General features: G+C 40.5%; 1 protein-coding gene across 2 annotated transcripts in view; it reads right to left on the bottom strand.

Moving 5' to 3' along the window:
- The window catches only part of LOC132872795 (uncharacterized), a 149,109-nt gene that overhangs the window by 71,074 nt on the left and 50,148 nt on the right, over nucleotides 1-27,887 (bottom strand). For both annotated transcript variants that reach the window (XM_060907883.1, XM_060907884.1), the window contains one exon: nucleotides 14,577-14,699. In XM_060907883.1, the coding sequence (XP_060763866.1) occupies nucleotides 14,577-14,699 (123 nt within the window). The remainder of the gene's footprint in view (nucleotides 1-14,576; nucleotides 14,700-27,887) is intronic.

Here is a 27,887-nt window from a genome sequence, read left to right on the forward strand (position 1 = left end):
GGGGTAATGTTATCTTCTAAAGAGTTCTAAAGAGAATCCAGTGTGAAAGAGCAACATACTGTCATAGGGTTCCTATAAATAAACAAACTAAATATCTGGTTATAAAATATTGTGCATATATGGTGCATGGGGGCAGTCATGGCGTGAAGGTTAAAGAAGCAGACTTGGGCCCAAAAGGTTGTTGGTTCAATTCCTGGGACTGGCAGGAAAAATGTGAGGGGAGTTGAGTGAATGATGAACAGCACTTCCCCTCCCTCTGTATCATGGCTGAAGTGCCCTTGAGCGAGGCACCTAACCCCCAACTGCTCCCCGGGCGCTGTAGCATACCGTAGCTGCCCGCTGCTCTGGGTATGTGTGTGTGCGCTCATTGTTCACTTGTATGTTCACTGCTTCAGATGGGTTAAATACAGAGGGCGAATTTCACTGTGCTTGAGTGTGCATATGATAAAGGCTTCTTCTTCTAATTTTGCCACAAACACCAAACGGCTTACACTTTAACAATCTGTTTGTCGTTTATAGTTTTGTGTTGCCCAAAGACCAGTGACGGCTGCTTGTAATATTAGGTGGGAGGCTCAAATATTATGATTATTTTATCCACATTCACTGGATATGAAAAATTGCATGCTCCGATTGGCTACTCTACTACTAGGATATCAGCTCAAATACAGTGAGTAGAGAAAAACAAAATGGCAGTATCAAATATTTAAAAGAAACAGATTAATATTCCCCCCCCAAAAAAAAAATCTCCTGTTCCACACTCCAGTCCAGTCGGTGGCAATAATGCACCTTTAAGTTGGTTTGCCAACCACCAAAAAAAACCCTAAAGAAGAAGAAAATAATGGCAGAGTGTGTTGCTGAACCAACTGAGGACGAAATAAAAACTCTACTTGAAAACAAACCCCCCTCCAAAAATGAAAAAAAGCAACAAATTATGGAATGAAAGTATTTGATGGTAAGAACATATCTTTTTTTCCAAGAATTATTATTACAGCATTTTTCACAAAATGATCCCGTCATTTTGCCGGTTTGTTTACATTCTAAGTGTAAATGATTTTGTCGGATGTTTTGTATAAAGTTTTTATTTATCGAATTTGCAAAAAAAAAAAAAAAAAGCTCCATTTCTCAAAATCCAGTGAATGTGGATAGAATAAAACAGTTATTCCACTCAGTCTCGTAGTACATGGCTTATAGCGGCTATCAGCTCCTGTACGAGTTGGTTCAGCAACACACTCCGCCATTTTGTTTTTCTCTACTCACAGTATATGAACTGATATCCTAGTAGTAGAGTAGCCAGTCAGAGTGCACGATTGCTCATATCCAGTGAATGTGGATAGAATAAACCATGATGCTGTAACTGTAAGTAAAATATCCTCACAGATTTCCAAATGGTAGAACACAAGCAAGCAAGTGCTGTCAAATAAAATGAAATGCTTTGCGTCCCCGAGGTATAATCCGTCACCTTTCCAGTTGTCCTATTGATGCAAAGCATTTTGGTTTCAATTTGTTCTGTAGTCTCTTTCCTGTCTGCCTTTGGCAGACTTTCAGAAATCCAGTTTTGCCTTTTGACCACAATGTCAGGACAAAACATCTCCAGGCATCAGATACTCTCCATTAGAGACGACTTATGGCTAATTTGTAGCCTTGATTTAGTGGACGCACATGGTGCTCTAGTATGGCCAGAATAAATTTAAGTGTGAAATTATTCCAGATGAGAAGCCCAACTGCTATTCTCACCATATCTAACTGCCTTCAAAACGCTAACAGCTTTAAGCATGGCAGTGAGAACTAGCACTGAAGCCAGTTATACCCAATGTTCATGTTGGATTTTTTATTTTTTTACAACTGCTACAGGATTTACAGCAGGATACAGGAAAGCTAAATATTATGCTGTAATCCTGCACCTAAATCACACATCGTCCAACATCCAAAACATGAAAGATAAATGTAATTCAACTTCTCACCCCTTCTCATGTTCCAGATGTAGTCTTGCATATAAACTCTGTGCTACTGAACTCGTCCAACATTCCACTGACATGACGAAATGTAACAGTGTCGCTGAGAACGATGCCGCCAATGCTCCCAGAAATCTACATCTTACACAGAGTTATGGCAGCATACTCCAGGCTTAAATGCTAATTCGAACATGAATTTGCAGTCATGTTTCCTGTGTATGTGCGTGCAAAATTTAAGCCATGATTCAAATTCAGGGGGCGGCACAGTGGTGTAGTGGTTAGTGCTGTCGCCTCACAGCAAGAAGGTCCTGGGTTCGAGCCCCGTGGCCGGCGAGGGCCTTTCTGTGTGGAGTTTGCATGTTCTCCCCGTGTCCGCGTGGGTTTCCTCTGGGTGCTCCGGTTTCCCCCACAGTCCAAAGACATGCAGGTTAGGTTAACTGGTGACTCTAAATTGACCGTAGGTGTGAATGTGAGTGTGAATGGTTGTCTGTGTCTATGTGTCGGCCCTGTGATGACCTGGCGACTTGTCCAGGGTGTACCCCGCCTTTCGCCCGTAGTCAGCTGGGATAGGCTCCAGCTTGCCTGCGACCCTGTAGGACAGGATAAAGCGGCTAGAGATAATGAGATGAGATGAGATTCAAATTCAGTTGCAAAACATTTAATTGTATTTCCACGAACAGCAACATGCAATGTCTGCCAAAATAAAAACTGAAAATTTGGTGAACATTTTGTGATGCCAGTTTGTAAAGACAGCTTCATTGATAGTGGAGCTCCATACCTAAGAGGATATGGTAATGCATCAACCTGATTTTTAAAGGCTTTACCATACGACTTCCGTACGTACAAACACGTAACACAACAGGGAACACTTGATCACTGGACAATGAAAATTTTGTACTTTTATTTACATAAGATAGAAGGGTTTTTATCCAGCGCTAAAATATGACGTGGGATTATTTATGAACATATTTTACGGAAAATATTCACGACAGTTTCATATAAAACCTGTTAAAACAGTTTTATTAGTCCACTAGCTTGGACAGTTGACAGTTTCTGTTATGTAAGGGCGATAGACGGATGTAAGTGCAGGAAGAGTTTTATTGAAAGCATGCTAGCAAACAGATCCAAAACGCAGACAAAGACAGAGTTGAAAAAACAGGCAGTGGTTGAGTGAGGCACAGACAGGATCTCAGAGGTAATACAATACTCAAAGTCCAAAAACACAAACAGGGTCAAAACCACAAAAGAGATACAAAATACAAGGCTTGGTAATGTTAGACGGAGAGTGCAGAGTGTATACTTTGCAAAGTCTGTGTTACTGAGAGTCCTTATATGTATGTGCTGTGATTGAGCTCTAATCAGGAACAGGTGCATGGTAATTAGTCCTAATGGCACTGCACATGGACGTGAAAGATTAAAGCAGACAACTGTTTGACATATCAAGTTTGATATTCAATTGCAACTGTATAGTACTGATGTAAAGTGAAAGTGCTGGTTCACTGCTGTCCATCAGGCACCCAGCAGAGTCACACCATAATAAATGTCATGGTGTTGTTTCTGGTGCATGGCATACTGTGTCAAAGAAAGGAATAAATATGTATCATAACTGCGATGTAATCTCTCATTATTGGTGTCACTGTCATAAGACAATGCAGCAATTTATTGACATAAAATACACGCCACGACACAATTCAATGGTTCATATATTCTCTAATATCATTATTCTATTCAGGTTGATTTTGTGCCCTTGTAAATATTTTACTCATACACTCATCAGGAGCTCTGCTTTCAGACAGTGGCTAAATATATTAATATTAATTTCCTAAAAAACGCCAAAATGACCCTCCCCAAATGTTTGATGTTTGTTTGACAGATCTACCTCACTAACAGCGAAAATGCAAAAACGAACCTTTTTATTTTTGGCCGTGTTGAAAAAGTGCAATCGGAAATGTCAATGTAATTTTTAAAGTTTGTAACATTTTTTTTTAAATATGGTACAATCATATCAGTTTACACACTGAAAATAAAATGCCAGTGACTGCACTGATAAAATGACTCCATTTTATTTTTTGGCAGCCATTGTATGTTGTTGTTCGTGGAAATGCAACTGGAAATATATATTTTGCAATGTGATTTGAAGTTAGTCTTAAATTTTGCACACACAGACAGTATGCTTTTATACTGCTCAGTTCATATTGGAGATGAATATTAAAAGCTAATACCACTGGAACTGGAATAGCTGTATTTCTTCGACTTACACACACACGGCTTTGAGAGGTGAGCCTAAACGCATCCATTTTGACAGCTACTGCCTAGTGCTAACGAGGGAGATGCAGCTGCAGGAAGCTCCTCCCACCATGTAGGTACGCGCGTGTGTGTAAGAAACCGCTTGCCTGTCCAGCCCCATGTGTTTCCCCATCTGTCCTGCCATGCCTAATCATCCCTGTCTACATTCAACTGTCTGCTTCTCTCTGTGCACACAGGATCATGGAGAACTCTGGACAGCTCGTTCTCACAACTACACCACCAACACTTGCCTCGCAATTCATTCTTTAAGCGATGCGCTTTTTATTTTGCAGTCTGTCCTCAAGTTAAAGTTGGCTTTGAAACGAATCACCTCTAAATGTAGCCAAAACAATGGGATCTATTACGTTTGCGAATCACTATATGAATAATAAATCATCATTAAGTGGTTTAATCAGATGAACAATGTGTCTTACAAATGCAGTGAAAGAAAATGAAATGCATCACATGTTAGAGGAGTTAAGTCACCAGATGCGTACTATCTATGAGTCAAACACTATTTGAATTCATTTAACCACGAATGAAATGGCACCGTCGTCTTCTAATGACTTGAACCCAGCGCCATATGAGGCCTCGTTATAGCCCAACGTCATTAAGGCTGTGAAGGTGCTGCTGAAAACCCCCACAGTCCCCATTTACCATCTCCCAGTCTGACTCTGATGAAACTCATCAAATGTTAAAAAGATTATTACCATATTTTAAGCCTGATAGCACAACATTAATCAATAAAGAGAACAGTGATTAAAATAAAATGCCACTCTGCAATTTCTGTTCATTCACATCATGCTGATTAGAAAATCTATGAGTGCTGTTTATAACAGTTTTTTCCTTTGTGCAAACTACTTTACTAAAAGACCTGCTCGTTATTTTGTCAGAAATTGCACGATCAAGCATTAAAATAATCAAATAAATAAATAAATAAAAGAAAACTCCTCGTGTGCATCTATGCTGTTGCTCTCCAGGGACGGTGGTCAAAGAAAAATCCACTTTAAATTCAAATTGCTTCATGACATTCCCTTTTGTTATTTTGCCCACCATGGAGAATAGGAGGGTGTGGAAATGGGAAAGGAACCGAGTGAAATTTAGGGTGAAATCTCTCTTGAAGCTCTACAAAGCTGAGAACAGAGTAGGGACAATCTATTTGACAAACAATTACTCTTGGACACAGAGGGGGGAAAATATCCAGACACCCTGAAAATAGTCTCCACGCGATTTCTATTTCTACAGCTATGAATGACACACAATTTCCCCCAGCTGATAACAAATGTAAATCTCTCATTCTCAAGCATTAGGTCATGCTTGGCTTCCAATTATTTGTAATTTGATTTTGATTTGATGTCCAGGAAGATTTATGGGTAATTTTTAAAGAAGACAAGTCTGACGAAGGTGGTTTGCTTAAAACATTGACATTCAACCAAATAAAGTGGTAGTGTATCCATTTTCTTGTCTTTTCAATATAACGGTAATGGTTTTCTCCCTTTACTCAATCAGTGAAGTGTAAACATGTAGAGGCTTCGCACCATCACGTGACTCCCATAGCAACGGTAACTAGGGCGCCATGATAGGAAGCAACTTGTAGTGCTTCATTTAGTCGAGTTAGTTGTTATTGATCAGTATGGGAAGGTTTTACTGCATTTTTGGACGTGCAAATCGTTCTGAATAAAACAAAGACATCAGATTTTTTTAATTTAGCAAAAGTTAATCATCATCAGGGGGGAAAAAAACTAGAGAGATTTCTAAACACAGAAGGGAAAAATGGCTCACAAACATGCAAAGTGCAGCGAGGTGCTCATTCTTGTACAGCAAAGTGAACATGAGCTTGAGCACCTCGCTGCACTTTGTCTCTAACGCTCATGTTCACTTCACTGGATAAGAATGAGCACCGCACTGCAGTTTTGAAATTATTATTATTTTAATTCTTACCTTCATGGAAATGAAGTGAGCATACCATCAGGGTTTTGTTTTGTTTTTTTACCCCTCTCCGTTCGACACCGAGTCCCGCCGAATGTTTGTCAGCCATTTTTCCCTTCTACGTTTAGAAATCTCTCTAGTTTTTTATACACAATGACTAAGTGCTGTTTTTTAGCTGAGATAATTACAGTAGATGCCCTGGGTGGCACGATGGTGTAGTGGTTAGCACTGTTGCCTCACAGCAAGAAGGTTCTGGGTTCGAGCCCAGTGGCCAATGGGGGACTTTCTGTTCTCTCTGTGTGGGTTTCCTCCCACAGTCCAAAGACATGCAGTTAGGTTAACTGGCTACTCTAAATTGTCCATAGGTGTGAATGTGAGGGTGGAGAAAGGAACTGGTCACCCTACTGCTGCAATTCTGGGCAAGTCAACTAAACATGGTTCGCCGTGAGCCCGGATTGAGTTCGGCAGTGACGACGATGACAAATTAGATGCCCAGGAAAACAATACATGGGAGTGGGCGAGCATACCGGAGCTTTTACTTTCCCAGTGGGCTCAATAATGAGTTTATGATTTGTCCACTCCTGAAGTATAAAACAACCAGTAAGAATTTAATCAAATTATAATTTGCTTTCATATTTAAAACAGCATACATTACACTGTTGCACAGTTTTGAAAGGAATGTGACTGGTAGGATGTTACAGACATCTTTTCTTCTTCCGTCTCTGCAAGTAAAATCCCAGCTAGCGTCGATGATGTTCTCAGCAAAAAAGTGTTTTACTTAAATCTAGTCCAATTAAATACAGATATAATCCTGTAACATCTGGAAGCAGTGGCGGCTGGTGTTTTTTTTTGAGGGAGGGGGTACAGTGAATAATAGATAATATTTTACATACACACCACACACATTATATATATATATATATATATATATATATATATATATATATATATATACACACACACACACACACACACATATATTATTTATATATATATATATATATATATATATATATATATATATATATATATATATATACACACATACATATATACACACACACACACACACACACACACACACACACACACATATATATATATATATATATATATATATATATATATATATATATATATATATATATACACACACACATATATATATGGGTCTGTCTCAGAAACTGGGTACTGTGGGGGTGCCCCACTAAATATACTCACAGTCAATAAACTATATGGTTTTGAATGGTGATGTTGGTTTTAATTTGAAATAAAATGATGAAAGAAATAATACAGATAAAACTAAATCTTTGATGTGAATACTCTATTCAGAATTTGGCAAAAATTCTGCAAATTTGTGGAAAAATGGCGGCTTGATCTGGGACATGATAAATGGTTGACTACATCGCATTCCCTTAAAAAGGTTGCAGTCCACAAAAGTCTACAGTTATCACTAATTGTATTTTAAGTTGTAACTGTATACACCTAAGGATTGGTGCGCTCACAGAATAATCATAACCGTAATAAAACATCATGCAAAATATTTGATCACCGTTGTAACTCCATTTTCCGCAGACCCAAAACCAATACGATCATGTGTTTTGATCTAAACGGAAAGCCTCAGGGTCAAGGTCACTACCTCACCAAAATTAGTAACTTAAAATCACTACGCCATATAAAAATTTAGTTATAAATCTGCGATTTTGTTTTTAAAACGAAAGCTGAAAGTTAGGTATAGAATATGTTTCTTACAGAATGTGTTACGATGGTAGCTGGTCTTGTATGAATTTCTGAGCTATAAAATGAGTTGTGGTCTATTTTTTACCGTACCGTGTTATTTGTGTGAGGGGAAGGACACACATTAACAATTTGCATGTGTAGAATGGAATTTTCCACTCCAACAGTTAGAAGTTGATCGTGCTTCCATTTGCAGCCTTTCTGTTACGCGAGTGATCTGTTTGGACGTTAATCACTGAAAAGGTGAGTTTTGACAGTTTTATTTTGTTTTAGTCTTGCAGTATAAGGCAATAGAATGTTTCTTTTTCATCTTACTTTCATATTTCATAGTGTTTGCATATTTTTGGCCAATATTTTGCAACCATCGATCGAACCATTAGATCAAACTTTTGATAGAGTCTACAGCCAGTCATTTTGCCCCGCCCCCGCTCCATCCAGTGCGGTAGTGATGTCCCGTTGCTCGTGCGTCACAGCAGAGACCCACGCGACCTTCAGCCGGTACAGTCGCTGTTCTTTTACCACCGCCATTATTCTCATCTTTCCGGTGTGTTCTTGATTTTTCCATTGTGTCCTATTTCGCCATATCAAATACCCAAAATGTATCATATTATTCAGATGTAAGTGAATAATCAATTCAGTCATCATAATTTGGCATTTTTAACCCAAGCAATCAAAAAGAGGAAAATTATTCAATATTTTCACTCATCTGTGAAGGAGGGGCTTTAATTCTTCATGATGTAGTTATTTTATATGTAAATCAATTTTACAAAAGCATTTGAATTGTAATCAAAAAAATTTTCCACAGTGGAGGCCAGATAAAGCAAGATACTACCTTTATTCTTATTAAACATGACAAAAGAAACATTGAGTGTTCGGTAAATGCAAAAAAAAAAGTAAAATTAGAAAATTTATTTTTTGACCATAATGTCCCAAATGAAAGACCAGTTTCTGAGACGGATATATATATATATATATATACACACTTTTATCCAGAGCAATGTACAACATACCTAGAGCAGTCTGGGGAGCAGTTGGGGATTAGATGCCTTGCTCAAGGGCACTTCAGCCATTCCTGTTGGTCCAGAGAACTGAACCAGCAACCTTTTGGTCCCAAAGCTGCTTCTCTAACCATTAGGTCATGGCTTCCAGGGGATTTATGCAGGTGATTATGCCATAAATACACACACACACACACACACACACACAAAATCTCTCTCTCTCTCTCTCTCTCTCTCTCTCTATATATATATATATATATATATATATATATATATATATATACACACACACACATACATATTTTTTTTATATGTATGTGTGATATATACAACCCCGATTCCAAAAAAGTTGGGACAAAGTACAAATTGTAAATAAAAACGGAATGCAATAATTTACAAATCTCAAAAACTGATATTGTATTCACAATAGAACATAGACAACATATCAAATGTCGAAAGTGAGACATTTTGGAATTTCATGCCAAATATTGGCTCATTTGAAATTTCATGACAGCAACACATCTCAAAAAAGTTGGGACAGGGGCAATAAGAGGCTGGAAAAGTTAAAAGGTACAAAAAAGGAACAGCTGAAGGACCAAATTGCAACTCATTATGTCAGTTGGCAATAGGTCATTAACATGACTGGGTATAAAAAGAGCATCTTGGAGTGGCAGCGGCTCTCAGAAGTAAAGATGGGAAGAGGATCACCAATCCCCCTAATTCTGCACCGACAAATAGTGGAGCAATATCAGAAAGGAGTTCGACAGTGTAAAATTGCAAAGAGTTTGAACATATCATCATCTACAGTGCATAATATCTTCAAAAGATTCAGAGAATCTGGAAGAATCTCTGTGCGTAAGGGTCAAGGCCGGAAAACCATACTGGGTGCCCGTGATCTTCGGACCCTTAGACGGCACTGCATCACATACAGGCATGCTTCTGTATTGGAAATTACAAAATGGGCTCAGGAATATTTTCAGAGAACATTATCTGTGAACATAATTCACCGTGCCATCCGCCGTTGCCAGCTAAAACTCTATAGTTCAAAGAAGAAGCCGTATCTAAACATGATCCAGAAGCGCAGACGTCTTCTCTGGGCCAAGGCTCATTTAAAATGGACTGTGGCAAAGTGGAAAACTGTTCTGTGGTCAGACGAATCAAAATTTGAAGTTCTTTATGGAAATCAGGGACGCCGTGTCATTCGGACTAAAGAGGAGAAGGACGACCCAAGTTGTTATCAGCGCTCAGTTCAGAAGCCTGCATCTCTGATGGTATGGGGTTGCATTAGTGTGTGTGGCACGGGCAGCTTACACATCTGGAAAGACACCATCAATGCTGAAAAGTATATCCAGGTTCTAGAGCAACATGTGCTCCCATCCAGACGACGTCTCTTTCAGGGAAGACCTTGCATTTTCCAACATGACAATGCCAAACCACATACTGCATCAATTACAGCATCATGGCTGCGTAGAAGAAGGGTCCGGGTACTGAACTGGCCAGCCTGCAGTCCAGATCTGTCACCCATAGAAAACATTTGGCGCATCATAAAATGGAAGATACGACAAAAAGACCTAAGACAGTTGAGCAACTAGAATCCTACATTAGACAAGAATGGGTTAACATTCCTATCCCTAAACTTGAGCAACTTGTCTCCTCAGTCCCCAGACGTTTACAGACTGTTGTAAAGAGAAAAGGGGATGTCTCACAGTGGTAAACATGGCCTTGTCCCAACTTTTTTGAGATGTGTTGTTGTCATGAAATTTAAAATCACCTAATTTTTCTCTTTAAATTATACATTTTCTCAGTTTAAACATTTGGTATGTCATCTATGTTCTATTCTGAATAAAATATGGAATTTTGAAACTTCCACATCATTGCATTCTGTTTTTATTTACAATTTGTACTTTGTCCCAACTTTTTTGGAATCGGGGTTTGTATAACACACACACAAAAAAAACTGTATTAAATAAATTGAACCTGAACTGCATTTTGTTTGAATAACAAACACTACATAGAAAAATTGTAACCCTTTTGTTCAAACTAAAAAAAAAAAAACACTAAACTTCAGGTTTTATCATCTGTCCTTGTGTGTAATTTGTACTTTTTTTTTGACAATGTGTGCTCAATGTATCAACTTTCAGTTTATCCAAACATATTTCAATGGAAAAATACCGACAGAGTAAATTATCCACTTTGTTCAAATTCATCACACCTGCAGCTGAGTCTGCAACACACCTAATGGTGATGTATTATGGAAACGTCCCCAAAATGGGCTAGAATATATTAACCCATTGGAGCTCAAAACAAGGAAGGCGTGCCATGCTGTGCAGTCACGTCACATGGCTGCTGCTGACTGGCTGCGTGAAATTACAGTATCTCTGCCGACAACACTGAGCTCCTTTCGGTCAGCCCACAGCCTCACTTCGTGTCATTCTGTGTGGTTTCTTTTGTACGATCGCTACTGGTACTATAGCACTCAGTTTCAGAAAAAGAAAAAAAAAACCTCTTTAAAATGTTTGTTAACTGCAGATAAGATGAAGTCGATGACCAAAATATGAAACCTTATACTGATTTTTGTTTTACCTTTGAAAGATAGGGAAAGGGGCGGGGTTTAGCCATGTTAGCCCATTTATACGAGCCACCCCCTCTTTACTCCTGACACACTAATGCAGTGGCCATTATATAAATATGCAAGTCAAAAAGTGTATAAATATAGCATGTCTGTGACTTTTACATAGTACTGTAAACAAAGTACAGTGTGAAAATGTGTTCAAACCTGTCCTTCCCAAGTGAAATGATTTGTACAGACATTTAGAGGATGATACAAAAAGCCTCTTTTTAAAAATCTCCTATTTTTGTGCATCATCCATTACATTCCCTTGTACACTTTGCAGCCTAGTCTAATGCAGGATGATTGAAGTCATGTGCTGCCTCAAGCCATTCAAAGGATTTTTTTTCCACTCCAAAGTAATAAGTATTGTACACTGCAGTTCAAGATGAACATCCTGAATCCTGGTGGGCGCACAGCAGAGGAGAGAGAGAGAGGGGTTACAAATGATAGTCTGAAATTCTACAATTACCCAGAAACTCTAATCGGTTCATGTTGGGAAGGTGTTCTATAGAAGCTTTGCACCGCCACATGACCCCCATAGCAACGGTAACTAGGGCGCCATGACAGGGGGAGCGCTTGTAGTACTTCATTTAGCCGAGTTAGTGGTTATGGATCAGTATGAGAAGGTTTTGAACAAAACAAAGACACCAGATTTTTTTAATTTATCAAAAGTGATTCATCATTGGGGGAAAAAAACTACAGAAATTTCTAAACGTAAAGGGGAAAATGGGGAAAAACGTTCAACGGGACTCTGTGTCGAAAAGAGAGGTCAAAAACCTTATGGTATGCTCACTTCATTTCCATAAAGGTAAGAATTCCAAAAAATATTTCACAACTGCAGCAGGGTGCTCATTCTTATACAGCGACGTGAACATGAGCCTCAACACAGCAGCTTGGCGGAACCTCACCTTCACTGAGACTTAAAAAGTGCATTTGCATTCGGGGATCCTTCAGAGCGCATTGTGCGCCCACTTGGGACCCAGTCATTATGGGAAACACCTGATGCAATCAGCACACGCATATAAGGACACTGTTTTCAATGAGACTTTGTGAAGTATTCTCTCAGGTACGCAGCGGTAGATGGATCTAAGTGCAGGAAGAGTGTTTATTATCAGGCGTGATATTTACAAAAAAACAAACAAACAAAAAAAACTAGATAGAACTTGACGCCAACGGTGTCGATGGGGATGCCTCCGCCCGGTAGACTACACGTCTTATTAAGTTGTGATTTGGGGATGGACATTTGACCTCACAGTAATCTTGACCTGGTGAAATTACTTGTATCAGCCTTGGAGACATTGTGTTCACAAGGTTTTCGGACAGACATTTGACCTCACAGTGACCTTGACCTTAGACCTTTTGATCTCAAAATCTAACCAGTTCATGATCGTCCCAAAGCATACGAATGGTGAAAGTTTGGTGAAATTCCTTTCATTCACCTTGGAGATATTGTGTTCACAAGGTTTTCAGACAGACATGTGACCTCACAGTGACCTTGACCTTAGACCTTTTGATCCCAAAATCTAATCAGTTCATGATCGTCCCAAAGCACACGAATGGTGAAAGTTTGGTGAAATTCCTTTCATTAGCCTTTGAGATATCGCGTTCACAGGGTTTCGGGATGGACACACGCAGACAGACATTTGACCTCACAGTGACCTTGACCTTAGACCTTTTGTTCTCAAAATCTAATCAGTTTATCTTTGTCCCCAAATGCACAAATGGTGAAAGTTTCGTGAAATTCCTTTCATTAGCCTTTGAGATATCGCGTTCACAAGGTTTCAGGACGCATGCACAGATGCACGCACGGACAACCCGAAAACATAATGCCTCTTGCACCTTACGGTGGCGGAGGCATAAAAAAAAACACACACACACACAAATGAAACCAAAAGCAGAGCCATAAACATGGCTAGAAACAAATGTGACAGTGAGAATGATAATACTTTGCAAAGTCTCTGTGTCTTTACAGCGCGTGCTGATTGTGCTCAAATCAGCGTCAGGTGTTTCCCATAATGACTGGGTCCCAAGTGTGCGCACAACGCACTCTGAAGAATCCCCGAATGTAAATGCGCTTTTTAATTTTATTTTTTACATTTTTTTTAATTCTTACCTTCGTGGAAATGAAGTGAGCATACCATTGGGTTTTTGACCTCTCCTTTCGACACCGAGTCCCGCTGAATGTTTGCGAGCCATTTTTCCCTTCTACGTTTAGAAATCTCTCTAGTTTTTTTCCCCTGATGATGAATTACTTTTGGTAAATTAAAAAATCTGATGTCTTTGTTTTGTTCAAAATGATTTGCATATCCAAAAACGCAGCAAAACCTTCTCATACTGATCAATAACCACTAACTCGTCTGAATGAAGCACTACAAGTGTGCGCCCTGTCACGGTGGCGTAGTTACTGTTGCTATGGGGGTCACGTGATGGTGCAAAGCCTCTACTGGTGTTGTCTTTGGGCTGTATCTGCAGTGTTGTGGTAGTCTTGAGGAACAGCATGCAAGTAGGAATTTCACTGTATATTCTGTCCACATGACAATGAAGAGCTTTGACTTGAATGCTATTTGTTGTAAGACAAACATGACTTGAGCAACGGTTCTGTTTGAATCCTTACTGAATGTATATTTTGTACTGCATTTATAAAACATATATATTTACCATGTGAATCAGAATAATGTGTGACGATGAGGTATGGAAATGAGCAACATGAGGGCAGCCACTGCCTGTTCATTCGGAGTGTTGACAGTTTATGAAATCTACTGGGAGCTAAATTGATTTCCATTGTAACACAGACCAAGGAGCGGTTGGCTTAGTGATACTGTGATATGACACAATAGAGACGGTCACCAGGGGTGGGATTTGCCACCAAGACAATGGATGAGATGAGGGCTCGCAGTTATCTGCAGGCTCACACTGGGGACAGATGCTAAATCTCATTCTGATTTTAAAACATGGGACCCATAAAGACCATACTCTCCATCCGTCAACCCACAAAAAACGGACGATAATATCTACCAAATGAAATATATTACTCAATGGTAGACTTGAGCTTGACAGACTCACCACTTGCTGAAGGTTTAGGTTATTCGTCTTGCCGTAACAGAGATCCAGCAGGGTGGTGGGCTGTTTGCTGAATTTCGACCCACTCAGCATCCAGGGCATTGCGAGATCCTCTGGGAAAGTCACCTAGAAAAGAAGCAAGAGTGAATTCGTTTCCATCAGTGACCCTCGGCTGCTGCCTCGCCTCCACTCTTTAGGGCCCTTCCTACACTTGGACATCAAAGGTGGAGGATTATTGGGACAATACCTAAAGATTAAAGCTTCTTTACCGTCTATATAGAGGTGAACTTCAAAAGGCAACAGAACACTTTTTGAGTCACGCAGGACTCAGAAAATCAAAGCTATTGCACTGAGGCTACGGTGATCAGGCGGAATATGAAAAATCGACTTCTGCGTTCTAACATCAATGCCAAAATGTACTCGCATTAATAAAATGATTCTTTCCTTACAGAATGTGCTCTGATTACTGCTACAGTACTTGTAATGGTGGTAATGGCTTGGATCGAAGTGCAGGTTTGTCTGTGGAATGAAGGAAAAACTGCACTGAGAAGGAAAGAAAAGAAGAAAGGAGTTTTTATACTTTGTGAAGAGAGACAGGAAACAAGCAATGGATGGACTTGAAAGTCTGACGATATTCCTTTGGGGAATATTTTTACTCTGCATCCCTCCGCCCACCTCCTGCTAAAGCCGGCTTTACGCCGTCCCATTTTCCGCCTGATTTTGCTGGGAAAAACAAAAACCTTCAAAGAGTCGTGAGTTGTGAGCGATCGCAATCAAAGATAAAATCTCAGAGTATGAGAGTTGTTTAAAAACCTCCATAGGAAGAAAGCACAAGGGGCGACACAGTGGTGCAGCGGTTAGCGCTGTCGCCTCACAGCGTAGGATTACTCGAAACTCACAGGATAGCTACAAATACAGGAGAGACAATAGTGAGATGTAAACAAAACAACATGCTAACGGAGAGGATAAAAAAAACGTCCTCATTACCCTAAGCTGACACTGAAACATGTTTGTTTATGCAAGCTGATTTTCTGCACAAGCTCAGGTCACGTTGAATGATGATGTAAGCATATAACGTAGTAATTTTTGTTAATTGCAGGTATTGGGAATGCAAATTATCGCAAACTCAGTTATACAATTTGGGCAAAAAATTATTAGGATCTTGTAATAGCAGAGCTCCATACTTAAGAGAATATGGTAATGCATTGACCTGATTTTTGATGGCTTTGTGATCGTACGACACGTGTGCACCACCACAGGGAACCTGATCATAAGTGCAAGGCAACGCATCTCAAAAACACTTGACCATCGGACAACGAAATTTGTATCATTACTATATTTACATAAGATAGATGGGATTTTAAATCCAGCGCTTATTTTTAATTTGCTTTTTTTTTTTAATAACATGGGATCATTTCCCAAAACATTTTACAGAAAATATTGATGAAAAAATAGGGTTTTTTTTCATACCAGGGAACGCATCTTTGCATCATATGTTTTTTTTCCTGAACGATTTCTTACTCTGTACACTCATCTAAATAATTATTGTGTAGTTCAATAACAATTATGAGCATCGTTCCTTAGTTGTAGATAATCTAAAACTACCGTGGATCGATATTGATTAGTTCTTATGTCTGATGATATTCGCTGGTAACTCTATAGTACTGATGTAAAGTGAAAGCGCTGGTTCACTGCTGTCCACCAGGCACCCAGCAGAGTCACACCATAATAAACGTCATGGTGATGTTTCTGCCACATGGCATGCTGTGTCAAAGAAAGGAATGAATATGCATCATAAGTGTGATGTCTATCTCATTATTGGTGTCACTCTCACAAAACAATGCAGCAATTTACTGATGTGAAATACGACACGACACAATTCGACGGTTCACATGCTCTAATATTATTCTATTCAGGCTGATTTTGTGCCCTTGTAAATATTTTACTCATACACTCATCAGGAGCTCCGCTTTTCGACAATGCCTAAATATCTATATACAGAGGATGTTACATGGTTGCATAAAAGGTATGAAGTTTATCTTCGTGTGGTGAATATATTCATGAGTGAGTGAAGCAAACGAGTGAAAATATTTTTCAAGACAAGAAGATAAACTTCATATCTTCATGCCACTATGTCAGGGATTCTTAACCTTTTTGACACTGAGGCCCAATTTTTTCAGTGCCGAGTGACCTGGGGCCCTAAATAATCACGGTGTAGATTTAATTGATCTCACTCATTTGTATTCAATGATAAATCAAATCCACTCACAGTTTAACAAGCTAATAAGCTAAAACATGAGTACATTTTAAAGGTCCCATGGCATGGTGGTTTGTTGATGCTTTAAACGGGCTCGTGGAGGCTTCCGGATGTTATATCCGCAGCCTTTCTCGAAATGAACCCTCGGCACGTAAATATAGCCTCCTGGGAGAAAGCCCCATTTCAGCGCTTTTCCCAGTGCATCGTTTTGCTAATGAGAAGCAGGAGGCGGGGAAGGGTAGAGGGTGGGGGCGGGCCATGGGGGCTTGACCAAGCTGCGCACACACATACTCGCTGCTATCAGCGCCTGTAGCCACGCTGCTAAGACAAAACCCCGTTCTCCCTCGGACTCCTTTCGTAAACTCAACGTGACACAGAGAACAGAGAGTGAGAGTGTTCGGAGTGGTAGTTTACGAACGTATAATACCCTAGGCTTGAACACGCACTCCATAACCAAAGAGGATAGAAGCAGCGACTACAGCAACATATCGCTTATCCAACAGAAGACATGCATTGCGGAGCAATAGTCAAACATAAGCTCATAAGTTACAGTCAATTTCCAGACTAAACTCAGTTTAACAGAGCATGCTGCATGCTCTTTAGTTTTGTAGCGCAGATTACCTGGCTAACTGCAGGAAGTGGTTAGCTGCACAGCTAATGTAGCCATTGCTAGGCTAACGCACCGATTTTAAAACACGGCAAAACGACTTAACAGTTATACACTTACTTGTTCGGTGTTTGTTGCTGATGCGGCAGGGATGCTTGGTACGGACCCAGGCTTCAGTGACAGTTGATGTGCAAAACCTGCCCTGTACTGTCCCAAGTTGTAGAAACATTCCTCAGGAAAATGCTTCCGACAAACATACACCGTCTTAGATAGACTCGACGGCGTATTATTGAAGTAAATAAAATTAAGCCACTGCGTCTTCAGGGGCTCTCCCGTCGGCAGTAAAAACAGACTCTTTTCTGTGTTGTCACATCCATGTACAGCGCAATTTCCATGTTTCGCTCGCTTAGGTGATGCCATGTTGTTGTGTCCTCTATGGTCCCCTCACTACAACTGGGCGGGGCAATCCATACAGTGGGTGGGAATCCAGAGGGGGGCGTGGGGATCATCTCCCTTGCTGACGTAGTAAAGGGAAGAGCTCATCAACGCGCCGTTTTGACGCGCCATTCTCAAATGTTGGGCATAGTTTGGTTTACACATTATGAAATTTCTAGCCACTGGGGTGACTTAAGAAGGTCAGAGGAACTCATTTTAACGTTAAAAAACCTCAGAAAGTGAAAATTTCATGCCATGGGACCTTTAAAAGCTTGAACTTTGTCTACAACAGAAAAAATGTTGCTGTTTCTTCCTTGAAGTGAGGTGTTCAGCTGGTTCAGTAGTGAAAAAAATATCACACAGGTAGGCAAGTTTAGCTGTGAAGTCTGTGTCAGCATAGGAATGTGCAAAGGGAGATTTTTTTCTCAGTGAGAAAAGTGAAAACCTCATCCCTCAGTTCAAACAAACGCTTGAGAACCAGTCCTCTTGAGAGCCATCTCACTTTACAGTGATGGAGCAGTTGGACATGATCTGCTTCTACATCCTCACAAAGCTTTGCAAAACATCTGGAGTTCACAGCATTGTTTTTAATGAAGTTGATGGCTTTGACACTTACTGTCATCACTTCGTGAAGCTCTGGTGACATCTTTTTAGCTGCAAGGTTTTCACGGTGAAGAAAACAGTGTGTCCATTTGGCTTCTGGTGCGCGGTCGAGTATCTGTCTGATGACACCGTGATGCCTGCCAGTCATTGACGCGGCACCGTCACTGCACACCCCAACACAGTTCTGCCAGTCCAGGCCGTCCTCTTTGAAGTAGTTGTCCATGCAGCTGAAACATTCCTGAGCCGTAGCGCGTGTTGGTAGCTCTCCACAAAAAAGTATATCTTCGTGCAAACTACTGTCCCAGCGATATCGAACAAAAACCAGCAGCAGCGCAGCATTAGTGACATCCGTGGACTCGTCGAGTTGTAATGAAAAAAATGGACTGTCTTTTATCCTCTCAAGAAGCTGCTGCTGTATGTCCGAGGCCATATCCACAATGCGGTGACTGACAGTGTCGTTGGAGAGTGGAACCGTCTGAAACTTCTTTGCAGCAGCCTCTCCGATCAGCTCACGACACATATCCACAGCGGCAGGAAGAACCAAATCCTCGGCTATGGTGAAGGGGATTTTGGTTTGTGCCACACATTTGGCTACCAGATAACTTGCCTTTAACGCACATTTAGAGCTGCCAGTCAGTGACACGATACTTCTTTTCTGTATTTGTAGTCCGTTTTCTTTTCGTTTGAAGTATTCGGTCGGCTTCCCCACCAGTGTGGGATGCTTTGTTTCGAGATGCCGCTGCAACTTGCGTACAATATTTGGTTTTTTGGGTGGGTTGTCATCTTTCTTTTCATATTGCTAACGCTTTAAAAACTTATCCATGGCTGTGCTTGTTGCCGTTGCGTTACCAGCATGGATAATAGTTCCGGTTTGCAAACGTGTCATACAACGTCACAGCATAAACATTTTATTTATTTTTTTGGGGGGGGCTTTTTTCACCTTTATTATTGGATAGGACAGTGTAGAGACAGGAAATGAGCGGGAGAGAGGGAGGGAGGGCTCGGGAAATGACCTCGGGCCGGAATCAAACCCGGGTCCCCGGATTTATGGTATGGCGCCTTATCCACCTGAGCCACGACGCCCCCATAAGCATTTTATTATAATGCATTATAGTCACGTTAAAATAATAATAATTAAACTATAAATGTAGTGTGTTATTGCCTATGATTGAGTGTGCTGCCAACATATTTCGATTCTGGAGTAAAAAATAATTGTGTGTGTCTGTAAAGCTAACAAGCTACAGTCCCATGACCCTCGCGGCCCATTGGTGCAAAACTGAAAGTTTTTTGCGGCCCTCCAGGTGGCACTTGCGGCCCAAGTTTGGGCCGCGGCCCTATGGTTCAGAATCCCTGCACTATGTAATGCTCTTTATATTATATGGACACAACCGCACCAAAAAATGCAAATTAATCAAAATAATTTTAATTTTTAATTTTAACCGGTTCACTATTTTGACAACGCACATCTAATCAGCGGGAAAACACTGGGAGTGATGTCATCGGAGTGAAATATCAGGATGTCTGTCACTGAGATGTATTTTGTATGAAAAATGCGAGTTTTTCAACATGAGAAGGTAAACTTTGTATCTTCAAGCCAACGTATAATTTTCTATTTATTATTTAGACACATTCACAAATAAAAAGTACCCAAATTTGTCAAAACAATTCATCAATTTCCTCCTGAGTGACATATAGAGATTTGTGTCATGGTTTTGGTTCTCAAGAGTAGATCATATGAAAAATAGGAGTGACGTATTTCCCAGTAAAACGCTTGTTTCTATACACCTATTTACACACACACACACACACACACATATTTTATATATATATATATTTAAAAAAAATAGTTATTCCACGGGGCGGCACGGTGGTGTAGTGGTTAGCGCTGTCGCCTCACAGCAAGAAGGTCCGGGTTCGTGGCCGGCGAGGGCCTTTCTGTGCGGAGTTTGCATGTTCTCCCCGTGTCCGCGTGGGTTTCCTCCGGGTGCTCCGGTTTCCCCCACAGTCCAAAGACATGCAGGTTAGGTTAACTGGTGACTCTAAATTGACCGTAGGTGTGAATGTGAGTGTGAATGGTTGTTTGTGTCTCTGTGTCAGCCCTGTGATGACCTGGCGACTTGTCCAGGGTGTACCCCGCCTTTCGCCCGTAGTCAGCTGGGATAGGCTCCAGCTTGCCTGCGACCCTGTAGAACAGGATAAAGCGGCTAGAGATAATGAGACGAGATGAGATGAGTTATTCCACGAAATCGAGTCATACATGAGCTGATAGCCGAAGAGGTGCATAGCACTGAGTTGGCTATAATCCATGTACGACGAGATTGTGGATAGAATAAAACAGTTATTCCACTCATTTACTGGATTTTGCAAAAAAGAGCATTTTTATTTTTTTGCAAATTTGATAAATAAAAACTTCATAGAAAACGTGCGACAAAATCGTTTCTGCATAGAATGTAAACAACCCGGCGAAATGACGGTAGCAATTTGTGAAAAATGCAATAATAATAATTCTTGAAAAATAAAAAAAGGATACGTTTTTACCATCAAATACTTTCATTCCATATTTTGTTGCTTTTTGAGGTTTTCTTCTCCTTCTTTAGGGTTTTTTGGCGGTTGGCAAACCAACTTAAAGGTGCATTACCGCCACCGACTGTGTTGGAATGTGGAACAGGAGATATTTGGCAGTGGGAGGAAATGATATTCCTTTAGCCTATTTCTCATTCATCTCATTATCTCTAGCCGCTTTATCCTTCTACAGGGTTGCAGGCAAGCTGGAGCCTATCCCAGCTGACTACGGGCGAAAGGCGGGGTACACCCTGGACAAGTCGCCAGGTCATCACAGGGCTGACACATAGACACAGACAACCATTCACACTCACATTCACACCTACAGTCAATTTAGAGTCACCAGTTAACCTAACCTGCATGTCTTTGGGGGAAACCGGAGCACCCGGAGGAAACCCACGCGGACACGGGGAGAACATGCAAACTCCACACAGAAAGGCCCTCGCCGGCCACGGGGCTCGAACCCGGACCTTCTTGCTGTGAGGCAACAGCGCTAACCACTACACCACCGTGCCGCCTAGCCTATTTCTATTACTTTTAAATACTTGATAATTTTTTTGGGTTTTGGTTCAGCAACACATTCTGCCATTTTGTTTTTCTCTACTCACGGTATATGAGTCGATAGCCTGGTAGTAGAGTAGCCAATCAGAGTATGCGATTGCTCATATCCAGCGAATGTGGATAGAATAATAGAAAATACTATATAAATCTGACTGCGGGTAGAATTTTACACACACACACAAACACACACACACACACAGTATTGAAAAGGAATAAGCGTAAAATACTGCTGAGTCTAAGACTGGATTAAAACACATCCATGTTCATATTGAAGAAGAAAAATAGTTTTTAAACAGATTTCCATTGTGGTCTACAGTGAAGATTTTGAATAATCCTCCTTTACTGCTTGGTAAAAAGCAAAACTCATATCCTGAATTACAAACTTGTAGTCATTTATAACCAGGCTTCATACACACTAATAACTTTTATTCTTTTTTTTCCCTTTTATTGCTTGATACTCCTTTCAGCTATCAATATCATTCTTATTTACTCCTCCCTCTCATTACCAGTCGACCTACAGAGCCTGAACTGGCCCAGGACTGTAAGTATTTTTATATATATGATTTCCTGTCATCACAGCTTATTGTGATTTAATGACACTGCTTTAGGGTGGGGAGGCGAAGGAATGCAAAGGAATGTTTTTCACTCTAGCTGGTGCTCACATAACAAGCAGAAAATTAGTCGGAGAAGCGCAGTGTACGTTGATGATGCCCGCGGCTAGGCACATACTTTGTAGCACACCAGAGATAAATAACTCTGACAGCAAAGCGAAAACTAAGCTGAGACAGGAAGAGCAGCCTGAGAACAGACAGCAGCTGCACCATTGATCTGAAAGCTGTGACACCTGTGGAACTGAGTAACATATCGTATACATATATGACTGTTTACTTTAATGACTGTGATGCTAATTAGAACAGATAGAACTTCAACCTGAAACACGTACTGTATTTCCAAAATACTATCAACGCGTCCGAGTTCTGTGTTTTTGTATTTCAGCAGATTTTAGAAGAGCAGCTACTTGCACAGGAGTTGCTTTACGACTCGAACTTTCCCACGGCACCAAAGACTAGTACCTTCTGCAGTTTATGAACAATTCTCATCAGGGAAGAATTAGAAGAAGTGAATGACTTCTTTCTGAACAACATGTTCACAATTTCACATGATTTGTCATGCCGTTTATTAGTCATCATACCTCTTGCTAGGTAGCAGGCAAATCTACGCCCTCGGAGCTACATTTACCGTACCTCTCAGCAACACACAGGAAATAAATATACCCACATGTTAAGATTAATCATACAGTAGTTTAGAAACCGAAGAGATGGTATAATTAATTGACCCTTCACCATTTATATCAACTTGCTTTAGCATTAACTATCATCCAGAAAAGACTAATACAACTAACCCTGATCAACTGAAGTGGCTCTACTGATCTCATCTCACCGTTACAAAATATATTGCCAAGCTACAAAATACTGTATTTTATTCTATCCACATTCACTGGATATGAGCAATCGTGCGATCTGATTGGCTACTCTACTACTAGGCTATCAGCTCTGTGAGTAGAGAAAAACAAAATGGCGGCGCGTGTTGCTGAACCAACCGAGGATGAAATAAAAACTACTTGAAAACGAAACCCTAAAAACTACAAAAAAAAGCAACAAAATATGGAATGAAAGTATTGGATGGTAAGAACGTATCTTTTTTATTTTTCAAGAATTATTATTATCGCATTTTTCATAAATTGCTCCTGTCATTTCACCGCTTTGTTTATATTCTTCATCTTTAAGCATTAAAATTTGTTGAAATTTTTTTAGACCGGTTCCAAAGCTCAAATCTTTGAAAATTACATCACTGAAATGTCCAAGGAAAAATTCAATAAATGACTGAAGCTATGGGCGGCACGGTGGTGTAGTGGTTAGCGCTGTCGCCTCACAGCAAGAAGGTCCTGGGTTCGAGCCCCGGGGCCGGCGAGGGCCTTTCTGTGTGGAGTTTGCATGTTGTCCACGTGGGTTTCCTCCGGGTGCTCCGGTTTCCCCCACAGTCCAAAGACATGCAGGTTAGGTTAACTGGTGACTCTAAATTGACCGTGAGTGTGAATGGTTGTCTGTGTCTATGTGTCAGCCCTGTGATGACCTGGCGACTTGTCCAGGGTGTACCCCGCCTTTCGCCCGTAGTCAGCTGGGATAGGCTCCAGCTTGCCTGCGACCCTGTAGAAGGATAAAGCGGCTAGAGATGATGATGAGGTGAGACTGAAGCTATTCTATACCTCGGCAAGACGGCACTTTCTACAAAAAAAACAACAACACTGAAGCCAATTCATGCAGCCATCAATAGATTTTTAAGAAGTCTGCCTAAGCGGAAATAATTTTGTTGGACGTTTTGTGTAAAGTTTTTATTTGTTGAATGTGCAAAAAAATAAAAATGCTCCGTTTCTCAAAATCCAGTGAATGTGGATAAAACAGTTATTCCACTCAATCTCATCGTACATGGATTATAGCAGCTATCAGCTCCTGTACGACTCGATTTCATGGCATAACTTAAGTACACAGTGTTACCAATAGTGAGGTAAGAACTGAATCACACAACAGATCAGGGTTCGTTACCTGGTGCATCATAGACCAGATCCAGACCCAGCAAAGTATTTCAGAGGACTGTAGTTCACTGTCTCCAGTTTTCTGATCACAAACCATTACGGCTTCTGTAGCAGATTCTCCGACTTGCTGATGGTAGCTCATTGAGAAATGTACTGTATGCGTTTTTCATTTATGTACCCCACTAGTGTGATTAATGAAGTAATGACATGGCTTGTTAAAGCAGAAAAAGTCAACCAAAACCAGAACATTTAAAAGATAGACAGAGAGCTAAGCATCTGTTCTCCACTTCAAGTTCAAATAAGGCGTCTCATCTGTTCAGAGTCCACGACACTAGTCAAAATTGGTAACATGAATTGCCACTACAAAACAAACACCAGAGCGTCAGCGACGCAATGGCTCACATAGCTGTACCATGAGAAACCAGAGTCGTTTATAATTACCCAAACTGTTTTTCATTAGAACAATTAGAACAATTATATCTTCCAAACAAAACAATCAGAATTAAAATCCAGTGAAAACTCAAGGAGGAGTAGCGATTTTCCTGAAAATTTGTTAATTGGCCTAATTAGCAACTTGTTAATGAGAAAATCACAAAACCAGGGAGTAACTTTTCTGCAGACTGATTAGATCTTCCAAACAAAACAATCAGAACTGAAATCCATTGAAACCTCAGGGAGGAGTAGCGATTTTTATGAATTGTGGATGGACGGACGGACAACAGACGCCACATGATGGCAATAGCTCATTGCCCTATGGCTGGTGAGCTAATAACTACCTGAATTTGATGTCTTATATATTTATAGTCACAATAATAGCTTAGGGAGACACGGTGGTGTAGTGGTTAGCGCTGTCGCCTCACAGCAAGAAGGTCTGGGTTCGAGCCCTGTGGCCGGCGAGGGCCTTTCTGTGCAGAGTTTGCATGTTCTCCCTGTGTCCGCGTGGGTTTGCTCCGGTTTCCCCCACAGTCTGCAGGTTAGGTTAACTGGTGACTCTAAAGTGAGTGTGAATGGTTGTCTGTGTCTATGTGTCAGCCCTGTGATGACCTGGCGACTTGTCCAGGGTGTACCCCGCCTTTTGCCCGTAGTCAGCTGGGATAGGCTCCAGCTTGCCTGCGACCCTGTAGAACAGGATAAAGCGGCTAGAGATAATGAGATGAGATGAGGTAACTGTTGTCACTATCCAGTCATTTTAGTTGCTTATTCAGGCCTTTGTAAGAAAGAATTGTTATGTAGCTTGATCAACAGATTTTAGTTAAATACCCTTGCTGTTATGGGTGGCACGATGGTGTAGTGGTTAGTACCGTCACCTCACAGCAAGAAGGTTCTGGGTTCGAGCCCAGTGTCTGATGGGAGCCTTTCCACTGTGCGGGTTTCCTCTGGGTGCTCTGGTTTCCCCCACGGTTCAAAGACATATGGTTAGGTTAAATGGCTACTCTAAATTGCCCATAGATATGAATGTGCGCAGAAAGGAACTGGCCACCCTACTGCTCCAATTCTGGCCAAGCCAACCAAACACGGCTTGCCTCAAGCCCGGATTAGGTTCAGCAGTGACGATGACAACAATGACCCTTGCTGTTGTAGTGTTTCAATAGTTTCCCAAAATACACTGCAAAATATTAATTAAATAACGTTTTTATATAAGAAAAGAAAATGTATTAGGGTTTTTTTCCATTTCTGAAGGTTAGGTGTGACATATCGGCCCCTCCACTGATATCTCTACTGAAGAAATATGCAATAATTAGAGAATTTTTAATAATCTGAGAATCTAAATCATCCAATCACGCACATAATGGTGGCTCCAAAATGTGATTTAATGTGTTCATCGCCCTCACATGGAAAACTGCTTTCTAGCTGTCTTTGCAGTCTGCCGTTTATTTTAAGCGCATACAAGGCAAGTGTAAATTCCCAGAGGAAGCTAATCAGTGTCTGTATGCTAAGCTCACAACAAGGTTGGACTTTGTAGTAAACAACATTTCCTCTATTCCTCACAGCTTATCACTCAGGAGCAGAGCTCTGCGTAGCAGGAATACTTTAAGGCAAACTGTACACACTCTGTTCCTGTCAGTAAATAAGCAGCCCACAGACTTTAGCTCTTCTGTGAAGATCATTTCTCCGGGCTGCAATTACCATTCGCAATCAATGGCACAGTGTTCGATCACAATCACGCCTCTGTCAGGACTCCATAGGATAAAGAATAAATCTACCTGTTTATTTAAAGGATTTATTTATAGGTGTGTGTGTCCATGTTTCTCATTTAAGTTTCTGTGAAGCTGTTTTCTAGTACTTAATTCCAAGAAACTCGTTTACAAAAAAAAATCTCTACACATCTATTCTCATTTTTAAAAAAATAAATAAATCTATGAATATATATATATATTATATGCAAATGGAAAACATTCACATGCCCTCCTGCCATTCCGAATAACTAGCCAGCGAGCTGACTGCTGCTCAATAGCTCATTTTTGCTACAGAGTTTCACAAGATTGAGGCTCAATCTGCTTTGTGATTAGTATATCCGAGTACCTTGTCCTCCTCTTATAATTAGCATGTTGGATAATAATTATGAAGCTTAGTTTACAAATTCATAAACTGCGCTTACATGGTATATGTGATCATTTTTAAGGAAGTTAATAAAAATAAGAAACTCTGGGGGCACCATGGCTCAGGTGGATAAGGCGCCATACCATAAATCCAGGGACCTGGGTTCAATTCCGACCCGAGGTCATTTCCCGATCCATCTCTCTCCCACTCATTTCCTGTCTCGACACTGTCCTATCCAATAAAGGTGAAGAAAAAAAAGCCAAAAAAAATCTAAAAATAAAGAAACTCTGTTGAAAATCTGACACCACTGAGTTTTATAAAATCCTGAAGTCAGCCTCCATTACGTTACTTAGCAAGTCCATTTCTAGATTGTATAATGCTCTTTTATGTGCTAAAAGTGAAAACACTGTGTATGTTAAAGAAAAATGGGAAAAAGAAGCAGGAATAGGGATCTCAGAGGAGGTTTGGGGGGAAATATGCAGTTTTCAATGGGCATCGACTAACTCCATGGAGTGGAGAGAACATTGTTGGAAGAATAAGTTTTTTTAAAACTCCACATCAGGAGAAATACAGAAATATGAGCTCGATGTGTTGGAGACAATATGGTTCAACAGTAGCAAATCATCACATATGCTGGGACTGCCCCAAACTGAGCCTGTATTGGAATGGTATCCAGAAAGCACTGTGCTTGGTATTTAAAGCTCAGATACCAATGGACTGGAAGAATCTTTACCTGGGACATGTGTTAGTTCTGAAACAGAGGAAGGACATAAAGCTGCTGCAGGCCCTTCTAGCGGCAAGTAAAAAATCGATCACTAGAAGGTGGCTAAATCCAGTACCACCTACATTGGATGATTGGTATGGAGCAATTATGGAAATATTTAAAATGGAGAAATTGACCTATTCTCTACGGATACAAAAGGACAAATTCTACCAAATTTGGAATAAATGGATTGAATTCATCGCCCCGATGAGAGCAGACTTTGTATGATTCCACTGTTACTTAGTACAAATTCCCTTGTGTTGATGTGAATAATAGCAATATAAGCTCCCTTGGTTCTCGTGTTTATTGTGATTGTGTTATTTATGATAGGAGGACATAATATGGACATATGTGAGAAAGACAAAGCTATGTAAAAGCTTCTAGCAGAGGTA

The sequence above is a fragment of the Neoarius graeffei genome, chromosome 24, assembly GCF_027579695.1.
Source record: "Neoarius graeffei isolate fNeoGra1 chromosome 24, fNeoGra1.pri, whole genome shotgun sequence".
NCBI lineage: Eukaryota > Metazoa > Chordata > Actinopteri > Siluriformes > Ariidae > Neoarius > Neoarius graeffei.